General features: G+C 41.4%; 1 protein-coding gene across 6 annotated transcripts in view; it reads left to right on the top strand.

Moving 5' to 3' along the window:
• Nucleotides 1-2,685: 2,685 nt before the first annotated feature.
• The window catches only part of MKLN1 (muskelin 1), a 159,531-nt gene continuing 145,998 nt past the window's right edge, over nucleotides 2,686-16,218 (top strand). For all 6 annotated transcript variants that reach the window (XM_064289723.1, XM_064289727.1, XM_064289724.1 and 3 more), the window contains exon 1: nucleotides 2,686-2,817. In XM_064289723.1, the coding sequence (XP_064145793.1) occupies nucleotides 2,720-2,817 (98 nt within the window). In that variant the 5' untranslated portion in view covers nucleotides 2,686-2,719. The remainder of the gene's footprint in view (nucleotides 2,818-16,218) is intronic.

Below are 16,218 nucleotides of genomic sequence, written 5' to 3'. Positions count from 1 at the left end.
TAGTTAACAAACAAACATCCTGAAGTTATTTTACCATTTCAAAGTTTGTGCTGTAGGAAAGCCATGATAGTCTGGGTCTTTATGTTCTCAAGGCAGTCACACCTCAGGGATACATATTTGCAGTATGAGCAATTCTAGGATTCCTTTTCCTTTGCAAACCCTAAATTTCTAATTTAAGTTCCCTTTTTTTTTTTTTTAGCACAATTCATTCATTCATTCGTCAATAAATATTTATGGATCATTGACTATGTGCTAGACACTACAACAGCACTGAGGATACCACTGTGAACAAGATGATTCCTGCCCTCATGGCACTTACAGTTTGGGGAAGAGAGAAAGGAAAATAAAAAGGCAGCTAAAATATATTACAATGTTTGTTAAGATAAGGAGGGGCCTTTGGGTGCTAAGGGAACTGTAGAAAACAGCACCTAATCCCAAAATAGGTGATGGGGAACAATTTTTCAGAATAAAATAATCTGAAGAATGAGCAGAAGTTAGCCAGGTGAAGTATGGGGGAAGAGTATTCCAGGTTTAGTACAGGCAAAGCCCTGGAGGCCAGAGAGAGCACAATACTTAAACCAAAACCAAACCCAACTCATTGCCATCGAGTCAATTCTGACTCATGGTGACACCATGTGTTACAAAGTAGAACTGTGTTCCATAGGATTTTCTTGGTTGTTATCTTTAAGTAAGCAGATCACCAGGCCTTTCTTCCATGGCCCCCCAGGTAGGTTCAAACTGCCAACCTTTAGGTTAGTAGTCCAAACAGTACCTACGATGAGCTAATTCATTATGCTAGTTCAGCGTAGCTGGAGTAAAGAGAGCAAAGAAGAAAGAAGAGAGAGGTAAGGCTGGAGCGGTAATCACAGTCAGATGATGAAGGGCTCTGTTTAGGAGTTTAGACACTACCAGAGAACAATAGGAAGTCACTGAAGGGTTTTCAGCTTAGGATGAACCTGTTCCTATGTGTTTTTTAAAAAGCTCTCTGAGGAACCAAAGCTCTATGTCTGGAAAAGAATGAGTACTTTACTTACTCTAAGGTAAGAGATATAATTAACAAATTTTGGACCCCAAACTAATTGAACTGAGTCACCATCTTAATCTTCTTCCCTTTAAAGTACCCCTTTCTCCTCAAAGATAACCGCTATCATCTCCGTTACTAATCCTCTCTGGCCCTCTCCCACTGCCTCCCTCCAATTTCCACCTTTTAAGCTTTGTCTTTGACAGTTCCCCCAACTCAAGTCTGGCCCTCTCCCACTGCCTCCCTCCAATTTCCACCTTTTAAGCTTTGTCTTTGGCAGTTCCCCCAACTCAAGTCACCTAGGTTATAGTAATCCCTCAAGGAATACATACTTTTCCAACATGGAAACTCCCCTAGATCAGACAACATGCTGCAGCTCACAAAGCACGTGCAATTTTAAATAGAATGTCCTTTCTATTTGGCATTCTTGAGCTGATATCCTAGTGAAGGCTACTACTAAGTTTTCCCACCATGGGACCAGCACGTGGAGAAAGGATTTGAGGGAGTAGGGGAGGTTAAGGATTATAACGGGAAAAAAAAAAAATAACGGGAAGAGAATACAATTATTGAGGTGTTTTGATTCACTTGGTCATGCGCGCTGAGAAACTGTTTGCTTGTGTTTTCCCATCTGTCAGGTGACAATGGTGACACAAGTCGTCGGGGCTTTTAAGAGTCAAATTTCTTAGAGAATGAGTGACATGACCTTTAGTAATTGCAGTGGCTAAGCCAAGGAATAAATACGCATAACCCTGACCAGCAGGAACCTGATGGGAGCATAATCTAAAGCTGCCAGATATTTGGTCCAAGTGCCCCTTTTCAGATCAGAAGCTGGAGTGATACCCATATGACTGGTATTCCCTCTGTGAAGAAAGAATGGTCTTTTTTTTTTTTTTTTGGAACATCTCTCTTTCTCTCCCTGAACTTTTGGGCTAAATTTCTGTCACAGTTAAAGGTGGGCTGATTTACCAATTGGAAAACTGATGACATGCAGCCTCCAAACTCTGCAAGGCTGTTTCTGGTCTGTGGGTGAATGCAATACTGGGCAAACCAACCCCATTAGATGTGTACCAAAAGGCTCACAACAAATGTTTGCAACGAAGGACACCACAGCTGCCACCAGGACAGAGTACGAAGACACACAGGCATTTCCTTTTCCTGTAAAAGGGACAAGTCATTAAAGCCAGGGTAAGTGCTGCAGGAAAGGCCGTTCCACTCTCATCCCCCTCAGTGCCGTTTTCTCAAAGGATTTTAAACCGATAGGGCAGTGGTTTCCAAAGTCGCGAAGGCGTCCCCTTTCCAAGTTCGTCTTCTCATTTTCCCTTGCAGCCCCATAACTACGATTCACTTCTTTTCTTAATATTCGTGGCTTTTTCCTTACCTCTGCTTGTAAGAAAAGTCCTTTGCGCCACTCCCCCTCCAAGCCCTACCTGAAAACCCCAGAAGGGTTCCCACCTCGGTCCCAGTTTCGGTCAGTCGTCACGTAGTGAACAGAAAGCGTTCAGCAGAGGGAACCTGAGGCTACAGCCGTGGCCCGCCCCGCGCACCTCAGCGCCCCGCCGCCGCGGGTCCCGGGGCAACACTGCGAGGAAGAGAGCGGGGCCGGCCGGGTGGGCCGCGGCCCCTTTAAGGGCAGGCCACGCCCCTTCCCTCCTCCCGGCGCGGCCGGCGGTCGGCGGCGGCCGCTACGGTGCTGACAAGATGGCGGCTGGCGGGGCTGTCGCTGCGGCGCCCGAGTGCCGGCTTCTGCCCTACGCGCTGCACAAGTGGAGCTCTTTCTCCTCCACCTACCTTCCCGAGTGAGTGCCGGGCCCGGGGCTCGCGCTGCCCTGCTCTTCGGCTTGAGCGTGGCTGGAGCAGGGGTGCAGTGGAGGGCCACCGAGCCGAGAGGCCCAGGCGGGGCCTGGTGAGCGGGACGCGCGGCCTCCGGAGTCTCAGTCCAGTCGCCGAGAGCGTTGGCCGCTCCCGCCTCAGGGAGGGCTTAGGGTCCCGAGAGCGCGGTCAGGGTCGGGGGGCGAGGTGGGTGGCGGGCCCGGAGCGCGCACAGGAGGACTGGAAGCCCGGCGATGCTGCGCCTGGGATTTGGGGGCTGAGGAGGACTTGGGGGCGGGAGGCTCGGGGAGGTGGGGCTGGAGTCGGAGCTTTCGGGGTCCGGACCGCGGCAAGCTGGCCAAGATGTCTGAGGTCGTTCGAGGTGGCCGGCCTCGGGGCACGGCGCCTCGAGCGTCGCCGGGACCAGGTGTGCAGCAGAGAGGGGTGCCTCTTCCTCAGGGGGGTCACGGGAAGTGATGGACTCTAGCCGAGCGGCAGAAGTCACGCGAGGCTGTGAAGTTGTGGAAGCCATCTGAAGCCTGGCAAGTGGAGGGAAGTTGTAGGATTTGCGCAGGGTATGTTTTCTGGCTGGAGATTTGAAAAAGATAGGGAAGGAGAAAAGTGGGAAGGAGGGATATTACAGAGCTCCATTATATGGCGTAGTGGTTACGTGCTACGGCTGCTAATCAAAGGGTCGGCAGTTCGAATCCGCCAGGCGCTCCTTGGAAACTCTGCAGTTCTACTCCGTCCTGTACGGTCGCTATGAGTCGGAATCGACTCGATGGCACTGGGTTTGGTTTTTTGGATTATATGACGGCTCATCGGCCTGAGATTTAATAGACACAGACCATTTTCCTGTTCCAGAAACTCAGGTATAAACAGAACCAAAAACCCACTGCCATCCAGTCGATTCCGACTCATAGCGACCCCATAGGGTTGCCAAGGCTATGAATCTCTAGGGAAGCAGACTGGTGGACAGAAAAGTATGACTTTAATGAATTTGACTTCCAACACCAACGTGGTGCGCATCCGTGATTAGGTGCTAGAAAGAGTTCCATGTTATCTGTAGCGACTTCTTTCTGAAATGCTGAACGTATGTTCACATAGTGCAATTTATTTCGCTTATCTTTGAGGGAGGAGCCCTGGTGGCGAAGTGATTAAAAGCTCAGACTGCTAACCAAAAGGTCTGCAGTTCGAATCCACCAGCTGCTCCTTGGAAACCCTTTGGGGCAGTTCTGCTCTGTCCTATAGGGTCGCTGTGAGTTGGAATCTACTCAAGGGCACACAGCATCTTTGATGAAAGGAGCAGATGTAACTCCAACTTGCCATAGAGATGGAGAAAGTGGCCTACTAAAGTTTTAAAAGTCTGTGCAGACCCTGAAGAAAAATTGCTTAGTTTTCCCCCTGAACCATCACCTCATGAAGCTTAAAGTGATTTTTTTTTTTAAATTGTGCTTCAGGTGAAAGTTTAGAGAGTAAATTAATTTCTCATTAAACAACAAGAACACATATGGTTTTGTGACATTGGTTGCCAACACTGCTACATGTCAACACTCTCCTTCAAAGTGATTTTATAAGTTACAAACAAAACAAGTTATATATATTTTTGTGTTACTGACACATAAAGTGATTAAATCGTGAAGGATCCTCCGAGAAGTTTTCCACCTATATTTCAAAAAGCCTTCACATTTCCCCAAATTTGATTCCTCTAGGCAAGTCAGTCAAGAGTGTCAAAATGGAGCTGTGACTAGAAGAATCTGACTCTTGACTGCCAGCCCATTGTCCTATTCACTAGGTCAAGGTTTGGCAGTCAGGCTTTTGGTAAGATCTGGTTCAGTGAAGGGTGCCAAGTGACCTGTGGTCTGGCCTGGTCTATCTGTCCTATTGACTGGCTGCTCTCTGGCCATGTCCCTGACTGATGCTGGAACTTTTAATTTGAAGGAGAGCCAGGTGAACATTCTAGCCCTCAGCTGGAGTTGGAATGTAGCCCTAGGTACTTGATGCCTGATTTTCTGGGCTAGCATATTCTTGAATCTGAAAATATTCGGCTTTTCTATTCCCAGGTTAAGATCACAGATAGTTGGGAATCGGGGTGGCATTGTTTGATCTGATAGCTGTAGAGACATTTTCCTGGTCTGGAGTTAAGCTATTTCCAGAATTGCACTCCTTAAATTTCTAGGGTAGGGAAGAGACTTGGATATTACAAGTTCCAGCTGAGTTATAAGTGTAAAAAGAAGAGTATCTTTCAAGGAGGAAATGATTTAGTGGGATAGTAACTTTAACTTGTATCTTGTTACCTGATAACTGGTTGAAATTGGGGAAATCATTTAACCTCTCAGGGCTCCATTGTTAAAATTTTCTGAAATACTTTCATAGAATAGTATTTAACACACATTTAGCTTTCAGACACTTTTCACTTACAGTATCTTATTTAATCCTCATGAGATTCTGGTGACATGTACTAGAGCTTTTTTTTTTTTTAAGCACTAAACAATTATAATAGAAGAGCGGTCTGAATTTGTTTATTTAAAGGAATATAGTTGAATATTCTGGAGCTTGAATTTGAGTTTTGAGTCTGCTGAGTTGGCGTGTCCCATGCCTAATTTGTTAAACTCTTTTGGTCCCGAACCTCTTTCAGCAAGTAAGGATGCTCTAAGCCTACGCAGGACATGTAAGAAGGAGCTGGCGTTCCTTATTATAGAAAATCCTCTCTTTCAGCAATTGTAGTATCTTTACTGTCAGCGCAGTCATGTTAAGGTATTTCCTTAACAGGCCTAATTTTAAGTAAAGCCATTTGTTGAAATTTCCTATAAAGTATCAAGTGTTTATTGATTACAAGGCATCAATCTAGCTGTTTCAAAGGGGTAGTAGTAAAAAAGCAGCAACAGTGGTAACACTTATAATGTGCCTTCCATATGTTTGGAAACCCTGGTGGCCTAGTGGTTAGGTGCTACAGCTGCTAACCAAAAGGTCAGCAGTTCGAATCCGCCAGGCTCTCCTTGGAAACTCTATGGGCCGGTCCTCCTCTGCCCTAGACGGTCGCTATGAGTCAGAATCGACTTGATGTGGCAGCAGGTTTTTTTGGGCTCCATGCTAAGTCCCTAAGTGTCTTAAGTCAGTTAATCCTCACAGCCACCCTGTGAGGAATATCTGTGGTCCAGATGTGGAAGGAGGCACAGAGGGGTTAAGTTTGAGGAAGCTAAGGACCCTGGTGGCACAGAGGTTAAAGCACTCAGCTGCTAACTGAAAGGTTAATGGTTCAGACTCACCAACTGCTCTGCTGACAAAGATTTGGCAGTCTGCTTCTGTAAAGATTTACAGCCTTGGAAACCCTACGGGGCAGTTCTGCTGTGTCCTATATGGTCACTATGAGTCGGAATCGACTTGACGGCAGTGGGTTTGGGTTTTTTTTTTTTTTGGGTAAGGTCACGGGTAGATGGAGCCAGGATTTGAACCCAGGCAGTCTGGCCCACAGTCCATCGTCTCAACTATAGTGTTTTACTGCTCATACCTCTGTGTATAGCAAAAACACAGAAGTGTATTAGAGGAATTTAGAGATTTGAAAAGAGTTCTTGTATTCAGTTGTATCAAGATATGGCAAGTCATGTATATTAAAAAAAGAAAGAAAGAAAGAAAAATTCACATCTCTGTTTTCTTCCCAAGGACTTAGAAATTTTTTTCCTCAAAGGCAGAACAGACCTTTTTTCCCTAACCCTTTTAGGTTTATTTGGACCTTAAATTTGTTAAAGCGGATCTAGTTGTAGATAACACATTTTCACTTTGAAACTTACGAAGTGGCCTTTTAATTTTCAGTGTACTTAAAAAGTTTGTATTTTACTTTTTTCTGAAATTTCACCTAATTTGGGAATTAAGAGAAATGATTTAAATGATGACGAATTCATAGAATTACATGCACTGTTATATGTAGAGATATTTTGTAAACTGAAAATCCCTATACTCAGGTGTTTATTGTTGTAGCCAATGATAATAATAGTTATAATTTGGAGTTCCTAGTATATACAAGATGACTTCTCTAGAAAATCTTGTTTAATCCTCAGCACAAGCCTGTAAGATAGGTGTAATACCTATTTGGCAGATGAGGAAACTGAGGTCCATACAGGTTCAGTAACTTGCTCAAGGTCTTTTGTTTTCAAGAGGCTTGGCAGGGTCTCTAACTTAAAAACTATTGCACTCCAGTAAATACTACAGCTTATTGAGTATCTTCTATTCTTTAGCCACTGTGCTGAACACATGCTAAGTGTTCAGCACATTTAATCTTCACATGCAGTCTATGGAATAAGTATTATTCTATTTTACAGCTGAGGAAACTGAGGTTCAGAGAGTTAAAATAACGTGCCGAATGTCTGAGGGTTGAAGTGTAGGAGATAGGATTCTAATATTGGGCCTCTGTCTTCTGTTGCAAAAGTTACTTCAGAGTTTTATATGTCTGTAATATATGCCTAATTGGGAGCATTGATAAAAAGTATTGAAGTTTAGAACAATGACCTGTTAAGCCTTTATTACTTATAATCAAACAGAATCATACTTCGTGTGAACATATGATTCATGTTCACAGCAAGAGTGGTACAGTTTGACAACCAGGGGTGGGTGAATCTCTGTTCAAAAGCAAAACAAAACCAGTTGCTGTGGAGTTGATTCCAACTCATAGCAACTCCATGTGTTGGAGAATAGAGCTGCTCCACAGGATTTTCTTGACTGTAATCTAAATTTACGAAGTAGATCACTAGGTCTTTCTTCCTAGGTGCTGCAGGGGGAGTTCTAACAGTCAACCTTTATGTTAGTAGCCAAGAGCAAACCGTGCTGCCTAGGAACCCAGGAACCTATTTTAAAACTGAACATTTAGAAAGGAATATATACATATATATTCATATACAGTTGTTTCTAATTGCAAAAATATAAACCCTCAGTTTATTATGGAATATTTTCAAAATACAGGTCCCCAGAAACAAGATAAAAATTACATTTAATCCCACCACCCAAAAATAACTACGCTTTTGGCGTATGTCACCCCAGATCTTTTTCTGTGTCTGTATTTTTCAAATGGTATTGCCCTCTACTGTTCTGTATTCTCTTCTTTTTCCTTAGTATATAGTAAACACTTCCCCATGTTATTAGATATTCTTCTATATTGTTGATATGGACATCTTATAATCCTGTAATGATGTTATGGCACTTTAACTGGTCCCTGTTATTGGACATTTAGACTTCAGGGTTTTGTTTTAGTGGAAACCCTGGTGGCGTAGTGGTTAAGTGCTACAGCTGCTAACCAAGAGTCCCGCAGTTCAAATTCGCCAGGTGCTCCTTGGAAACTCTATGCGGCAGTTCTGCTCTGTCGTATAGGGTCGCTATGAGTTGGAATCGACTCGACGGCGGTGGGTTTTTTGGTTTTGTTTTGTTTGTGCTGTTTTAGGCCATTAGGAGTAACAACAGAGTTCGCCTTACAGAAAAATTTTTGAACTCATTCATGATGAATTCATCGATGTTGAATTGCAGAATTAAAGGTATCAGTTTATTTTCCTATGTCTGTATAGGAGAGTTTCTGTTTTCATATACCCTGGTTTGTTTTGGTATTTTCTTTCATCACTTAAGATTAAGAGTGTGGTCTTGCTCAGAGATAGGCCTTTAAAGATGTCTAGAGAATGTTTATATATATCAAAAATGACATTGTACCCAATAATTTCTCTTCCTTCCTACCCCTTCCATTTATTTTGGCTTTTAAATGAATTTTTATTTTATTAATAATTAAAAAAAAATTTTTTATGCATATGAAAAATAGAACACATTTGGGAAAATTATGTATTTGGTTTACAGTCAGCGATTGTGCATATGGATTTGAGAACTCACTGTAAGAATTCCATGGACTCCTGGAACCCACAGGTTGTGAATCACTAGTTTGAGGCATGCAGCTCCCTGCAGACTGGACTATCATGCACTCCTTTCCCTAAAACTGAGGTTAGAATTTGATATTGTTGGGGACTTTATTGGCCACTGAAATTCCTGGTGTTTTCGATCTGGGGTACCTAGAACTTTAAAAAAATAAAGGTACCCCAGATGGAGGAAAAGTGTCATGAGATGGACCAAAGACTAGAGTTTGAGCCTGCAGAACTGGCTTCTGGCATGGAATCTGTTACTTACTAGTTTTGTGACTTTTGGCAGGTTAAGATTCTTCCCTGAGCATCATCAACTTCCTCTTATGTATAAATACTTTTTATCTTGATCAAATGCTGGGAGGTTTTATATTATGTAAATTTGGGGAGGCAGGTGGGCAGAAGGCCCTATTATTTGTGTTAACTTTTCGTTAACTATACCAGGGTTTTTTTTTTGTAATTTTTTACCTACTTTTTTATTTTTTTTATTGAACTTTAGATGAAGGTTTACAGAACAAACTAGTTTCTCATCAAACATTTAGTACACACATTGTTGTATGACATTGATTAACAACCCCACGACATGTCAACAGTCTCTTTTCTCAGCCCTGGGTTCCCTGTTACCAGCTTTCCTGTTCCCTCCTACCTTTCGGTCCCCACCCCAGGGCTGGTGTGCCTCTTTAGTCTCGTTTTGTTCCATGGGCCTGTTCAATCTTTGGCTGAAGGGTGAACCTCAGGAGGGGCCTTGTTACTGAGCCGAAAGGTTGTCCGGGGGCCATGCTCTCAGGGTTTGTCCAGTCTTTGTCAGGCCGGCAAGTCTGGTCTTTCTTTTTGAGTTGGAATTTTGTTCTGCATTTTTTCCCCAGCCCTGTCCAGGACTCCCTATTGCGATCCCTCTCAGAGCAGTCAGTGATGACAGCTGGGCACCATCTAGTTGTACTGGACTCGGTCTGGTGGAGGCCATAGCAGATGTGGTCCATTAGTCCTTTGGACTAATCTTTCCCTTGTGTCTTTAGTTTTCTTTATTCTTCCTTGCTCCTAAAGGGGTGAGACTAGTGGAGTATCCTAGATGGCCGCTCACAGGCTTTTAAGACCCCAGACGCTACTCACCATAGTAGAATGTAGAACATATTCTTTATAAACTGTGTTATGCCGTTTGAGCTAGATGTTCCCTGAAACCGTGGTCCTCACAGCCCTCAGCCCAGCAATTCAGTCCCTCAGGGAGTTTGGATGTATCTATGGAGCTTCTATGACCTTTACAAATCAAGTCAGACTGTCACATATAAGTTTATATACACCTTACTCCGTACTCCCACTTGCTCTCCCCCTGATGAGTCAGCCCTTCCAGTCTCGCCTTTTGTGACAATTTTGCCAGCTTCCAACTCTGTCTCTCCTCCCATCCCCCCTCCAGACAGGAGAGGCCAACACAGTCTCAAGTGTCCACCTGATATAATTAGCTCACTCTTCATCAGCATCTCTCTCCTACCCACTGTCCAGTCCCTTTCATGTCTGATGAGTTGTCTTCGGGAACGGTTCCTGTCCTGGGCCAACAGAAGGTTTGGGGACCATGACCACCGGAATTCCTCTAGTCTCAGTCAGACCATTAAGTATGGTCTTTTTGTGAGAATTTGGGGTCTGCATCCCACTGATCTCCTGCTCCCTCAGGGGTTCTCTGTTGTGCTCCCTGTCAGGGCAGTCATCTATTGTGGCCGGGCACCAACTAGTTCTTCTGGTGTCAGGATGATGTAGGTCTCTGGTTCATGTGGCCCTTTCTGTCTCTTGGGCTCTTAGTTATCGTGTGACCTTGGTGTTCTTCATTCTCCTTTGATCCAGGTGAGTTGAGACCAATTGATGCATCTTAGATGGCCGCTTGTTAGCATTTGAGACCCCAGACGCCACATTTCAAAGTGGGATGCAGAATGTTTTCATAATAGAATTATTTTGCCCATTGACTTAGAAGTCCCCTTAAACCATGGTCCCCAAACCCCCGCCCTTGCTCCGCTGACCTTTGAAGCATTCATTTTATCCTGGAAACTTCTTTGCTTTTGGTCCAGTCCAGTTGGGCTGACCTTCCATGTATTGAGTATTGTCCTTCCCTTCACCTAAAGCAGTTCTTATCTACTAATTCATCAGTAAAAAAAACCTCTCCTACCCTCCCTCCCTCCCCGCCTTGTAACCACAAAAGTATGTGTTCTTCTCAGTTTATACTATTTCTCAAGATCTTATAGTAGTGGTCTTATACAATATTTGACCTTTTGCCTCTGACTAATTTCGCTCAGCATAATGCCTTCCAGGTTCCTCCATGTTATGAAATGTTTCACAGATTCGTCACTGTTCTTTATCGATGCGTAGTGTTCCATTGTGTGAATATACCACAATTTATTTACCCATTCATCCGTTGATGGACACCTTGGTTATTTCCAGCTTTTTGCTATTGTAAACAGAGCTGCAATAAACATGGGTGTGCATGTATCTGTTTGTGTGAAGGCTCTTGTTTCTCTAGGGTATATTCTGAGGAGTGGTATTTCTGGGTTGTATGGTAGTTCTATTTCTAACTGTTTAAGATAACGCCAGATAGATTTCCAAAGTGGTTGTACCATTTTACATTCCCACCAGCAGTGTATAAGAGTTCCAATCTCTCCGCAGCCTCTGCAACATTTATTATTTTGTGTTTTTTGGATTAATGCCAGCCTTGTTGGAGTGAGATGGAATCTCATCGTGGTTTTAATTTGCATTTATCTAATGGCTAATGATCGAGAGCATTTTCTCATGTATCTGTTAGCTGCCTGAATATCTTCTTTAGTGAAGTGTGTGTTCATATCCTTTGCCTACTTCTTGATTGGGTTGTTTGTCTTTTTGTGGTTGAGTTTTGAGAGAATCATGTAGATTTTAGAGATCAGGCGCTGGTTGGAGATGTCATAGCTGAAAATTCTTTCCCAGTCTGTAGGTGGTCTTTTTACCTTTTGGTGAAGTCTTAGATGAGCATAGGTGTTTGACTTTTAGGAGCTCCCAGTTATCTGGTTTCTCTTCATCATTTTTGGTAATGTTTTGTATTCTGTTTATGCCTTGTATTAGGGCTCCTAAGGTTGTCCCTATTTTTTCTTCCATGATCTTTATCGTTTTAGTCTTTATGTTTAGGTCTTTGCTCCACTCGGAGTTAGTTTTTGTGCATGGTGTGAGGTATGGGTCCTGTTTCATTTTTTTGCAAATGGATATCCAGTTATGCCAGCACCATTTGTTAGAAAGACTATCTTTTCCCCAATTAACTGACACGGGGCCTTTTTCAAATATCAGCTGCTCATACGTGGATGGATTTATATCTGGGCTCTCAATTCTGTTCCACTGGTCTATGTGTCTGTTGTTGTACCAGTACCAGGCTGTTCTGACTACTGTGGCTGTATAATAGGTTCTGAAATCAGGTAGAGTGAGGCCTCCCACTTTCTTCTTCTTTTTCAGTAATGCTTTGCTTATCTGAGGCTTCTTTCCCTTCCATATGAAGTTGGTGATTTGTTTCTCTATCACCTTAAAAAATGACATTGGAATTTGGATCGGAAGTGCGTTGTATGTATAGATAGCTTTTGGTAGAATAGACATTTTTACTATGTTAAGTCTTCCTATCCATGAGCAAGGTATGTTTTTCCACTTAAGTATGTCCTTTTTAATTTCTTGTAGTAGAGCTTTGTAGGTTTCTTTGTATAGGTCTTTTACATCCTTGGTAGGATTTATTCCTAAGTATTTTATCTTCTTGGGGGCTACTGTGAATGGTATTGATTTGATTATTTCCTCTTCGATGTTCTTTTTGTTGATGTAAAGGAATCCAAGTGATTTTTGTATGTTTATCTTATAACCTGAGACTCTGCCAAACTCTTCTATTAGTTTCAGTAGTTTTCTGGAGGATTCGTTGGGGTTTTCTGTGTATACGATCCTGTCATCTGCAAATAGTGATAATTTTACTTCCTCTTTGCCAATCTGGATGCCCTTTATTTCTTTATCTAGCCTAATTGCTCTGGCTAGGACTTCTAGCACAATGTTGAATAAGAGCGGTGATAAAGGGCATCCTTGTCTGGTTCTGGTTCTCAAGGGAAATGCTTTCAGGTTCTCTGCATTTAGAGTGATGTTGGCTGTTAGCTTTGCATAGATGCCCTTTATTATGTTGAGGAATTTTCCTTCAATTCCTATTTTGGTGAGAGTTTTTATCATAAATGGGTGTTGGGCTTCGTCAAATGCCTTTTCTGCATCAATTGATAAAATCATGTGGTTTTTGTCTTTTGTTTTATTTATGTGGTGGATTACATTAATGGTTTTTCTAATATTAAACCAGCCTTGCATACCTGGTATAAATCCCACTTGGTCGTGGTGAATTATTTTTTTGATATGTTGTTGAATTCTATTGGCTAGAATTTTGTTAAGGATTTTTGCATCTATGTTCATGAGGGATATAGGTCTGTAATTTTCTTTTTTTGTGATGTCTTTACCTGGTTTTGGTATCAGGGAGATGGTGGCTTCACAGAATGAGTTGGGTAGTATTCCGTCATTTTCTATGCTTTGAAATACCTTTAGTAGTAGTAGTGTTAGCTCTTCTCTGAAGGTTTGGTAGAACTCTGCAGTATAGCCATCCGGGCCAGGGCTTTTTTTGTTGGGAGTCTTTTGAGTACCGTGTCAATCTCTTTTTTTGTTGTGGGTCTATTTAGTTGTTCTACTTCTGATTGTAGTGTTTTTCCAGTGTAGGTAGTGTTTTTCCAGGAATTCATCCATTTCTTCTAGGTTTGCAAATTTGTTAGAGTACAATTTTTCATAATAATCTGATATGATTCTTTTAATTTCAGTTGGGTCTGTTGTGATGTGGCCCTTCTCGTTTCTTATTCGGGTTATTTGTTTCCTTTCCTGTATTTCTTTAGTCAGTCTAGCCAATGGTTTATCAATTTTTTCAAAGAACCAGCTTTTGGCTTTGTTAATTCTTTCAATTGTTTTTCTGTTCTCTAATTCATTTAGTTCAGCTCTAATTTTTATTATTTGTTTTCTTCTGGTGCCTGATGGATTCTTTTGTTGCTCACTTTCTATTTGTTCAAGTTGTTGGGACAGTTCTCTGATTTTGGCTCTTTCTTCTTTTTGTATGTGTGCATTTATCGATATAAATTGGCCTCTGAGCACTGCTTTTGCTGTGTCCCAGAGGTATTGATAGGAAGTATTTTAATTCTCGTTGCAGTCTATGAATTTCCTTATTCCCTCCTTAATGTCGTCTATAACCCAGTGTTTTTTCAGGAGGGTGTTGTTCAGTTTCCAAGTATTTGATTTCTTTTTCCTAGTTCTTCGGTAATTGATTTCTACTTTTATTGCCTTGTGGTCTGAGAAGATGCTTTGTAATATTTCGATGTTTTGGATTCTGCAAAGGTTTGTTTTATGACCTAATATGTGGTCTATTCTAGAGAATGTTCCATGTACGGTAGAAAAAAAATTATACTTTGCAGCAGTTGGGTGGAGGGTTCTGTATAAGTCAATGAGGTCAAGTTGGTTGATTGTTGTAATTAGGTCTTCCGTGTCTCTATTGAGCTTCTTACTGGATGTCCTGTCCTTCTCCGAAAGTGGTGTGTTGAAGTCTCCTACTATAATTGTGGAGGTGTCTATCTCACTTTTCAGTTCTGTTAAAATTTGATTTATGAATATACCAGGTTTTTAATAAATGATTTTGGGGCAGGATGCAGGAACTTTGTGATGTTTTACATGTAGATCAGATACATTTCACCTGTTTGTGGCAATCAGCTTTGCTGTGTATGTCATTCAAAAATCATATTTGGAAATACAAGAGATTATTCGATTTTAATTTTAGAGATATATGTTATATGGACTTTTTAATTTCCATTAAATGTTTTAAAGAGTGATTTTTTTCTCTGATTATTTATAATATCAGTTGTCAAAATCAATTATAGCCTATGAGCAGAGAATTTATTAAATTGCTAGGTCTTTGTAGGTTAAATCTTAGGCTAGTTGATACAGATGTTTTTAACCACAGGGTTCTCAAGGCATAGTCTGTGAAAGACTAGTTCCTGCAGGTGTTGCTCATTAGGGTTCTGTGGTAAGCTAAGACCCTGAGAAGTCCCGCAGTGGAAGAAGCTGTTTATTTAGGGGCTTTTTTTTTTTTAATTTAAAGTAATATCTTTTAACATTTTGCACTTTGGGAAGATCTTGCTCTCCCAGAAAGGTTTTTTGTTTGTTTTTTAATATGAATTTGATGGTTTGTTTGAATATTTGTAAATATTTATGGTATTTATAAAATTGCGTGAAGTCCAAGTATCATTCTCTAGGCTAACATATATATAAGGAGACTGTTTAGTGGGGTTTTGCTTATACTGAAATAAATGCTATCCATTAAGGTTCAACCACATTTAAAAAATGTGTGGAATGAGAAAGAACCTATAATCATCCATAGTTTTCGTATAGTAATAATTTAAGTGTCTGTTGCTGTTGAGTCAATTCTGACTCTTAGGCACCCTATAGGACAGGGTAGAACTGCCCCAAAGAGTTTCCAAGGAGCGCCTGGTGAATTCGAACTGCCAGCCCTTTGGTTGGAAGCTATAGCACTTAACCACTATGCCACCAGGGCTTCCAGTAATTTAAGTAGTCTAATATAAATCTGTCCTTAAAAGTGTTGTTGAATGGCACCTAAGTAGAGTGAAATACCCTACTTATATCCTGAATTGGCAGGTAATAATGGGAAATGGAAGATTAGTCTGTGCTTAGTTTTAACATATGCATATAAAACCCCAAGCCAAACCTGCTGCCATCAAGTTGATTTTGACTCACAGCAACCCCGCAGGATTTTCAAGGCTGTAAATCTTTACGGAAGCAGACTGCCATATCTTTCTCCTGCGGAGCTGCTGGTGGATTCTAACCACCCACCTTTTGGTGAGCAGCCAAGCACTTTAACCACCATACCACCAGGGCTCCTATAAGACCATAAATTTCCCTCTGAGCACAATTTTAACTGTACCCCACAAGTTTTGGTATGTCATATGTTCATTATCATTCAATTAAAAATATCTTCTAAATTTCATTGTGATTTATTCATTGACTTCCGGGTTATTTAGAAGTCTGTTGCTTAATTTCTGAACATTTGGGAGATTTTCTAGTTAATCTTTTTGCTATTGATTTCTTAATTCCACTATGATTAGAGAACACACTCTGTTTTAAAACGATTGTTGAAACTTGGTTTATGGCTTACCATTTTAGTGAATGTTCCATATTCCATGTTAATGAGGTTATGTTTGTGATTGTGTCGTGCAAATCTTCTATATCCTTACTTAATTTTTTCTATATCCATTACAGAGAGAGGTGTGTTTAGGTTAAGTATTAAAAGTCTCCCATTACGACTGTGGATTTGTACATTTTCTCCTTTTAGTCTGTCAAGCTTTGCTTTATATATTTTAAAGTCATGGTCTAGGTGCATACACATTTAAAATTGCTACATCTTGCTAGCAAATTGGCCCTAGAGATGAAAAGGGA

Source organism: Loxodonta africana, chromosome 8, assembly GCF_030014295.1.
Source record: "Loxodonta africana isolate mLoxAfr1 chromosome 8, mLoxAfr1.hap2, whole genome shotgun sequence".
NCBI classification, from domain to species: Eukaryota; Metazoa; Chordata; class Mammalia; order Proboscidea; family Elephantidae; genus Loxodonta; species Loxodonta africana.
Note: the sequence above shows the minus strand (reverse complement) of the source record. Positions and strands in the feature narration are given on the sequence as shown.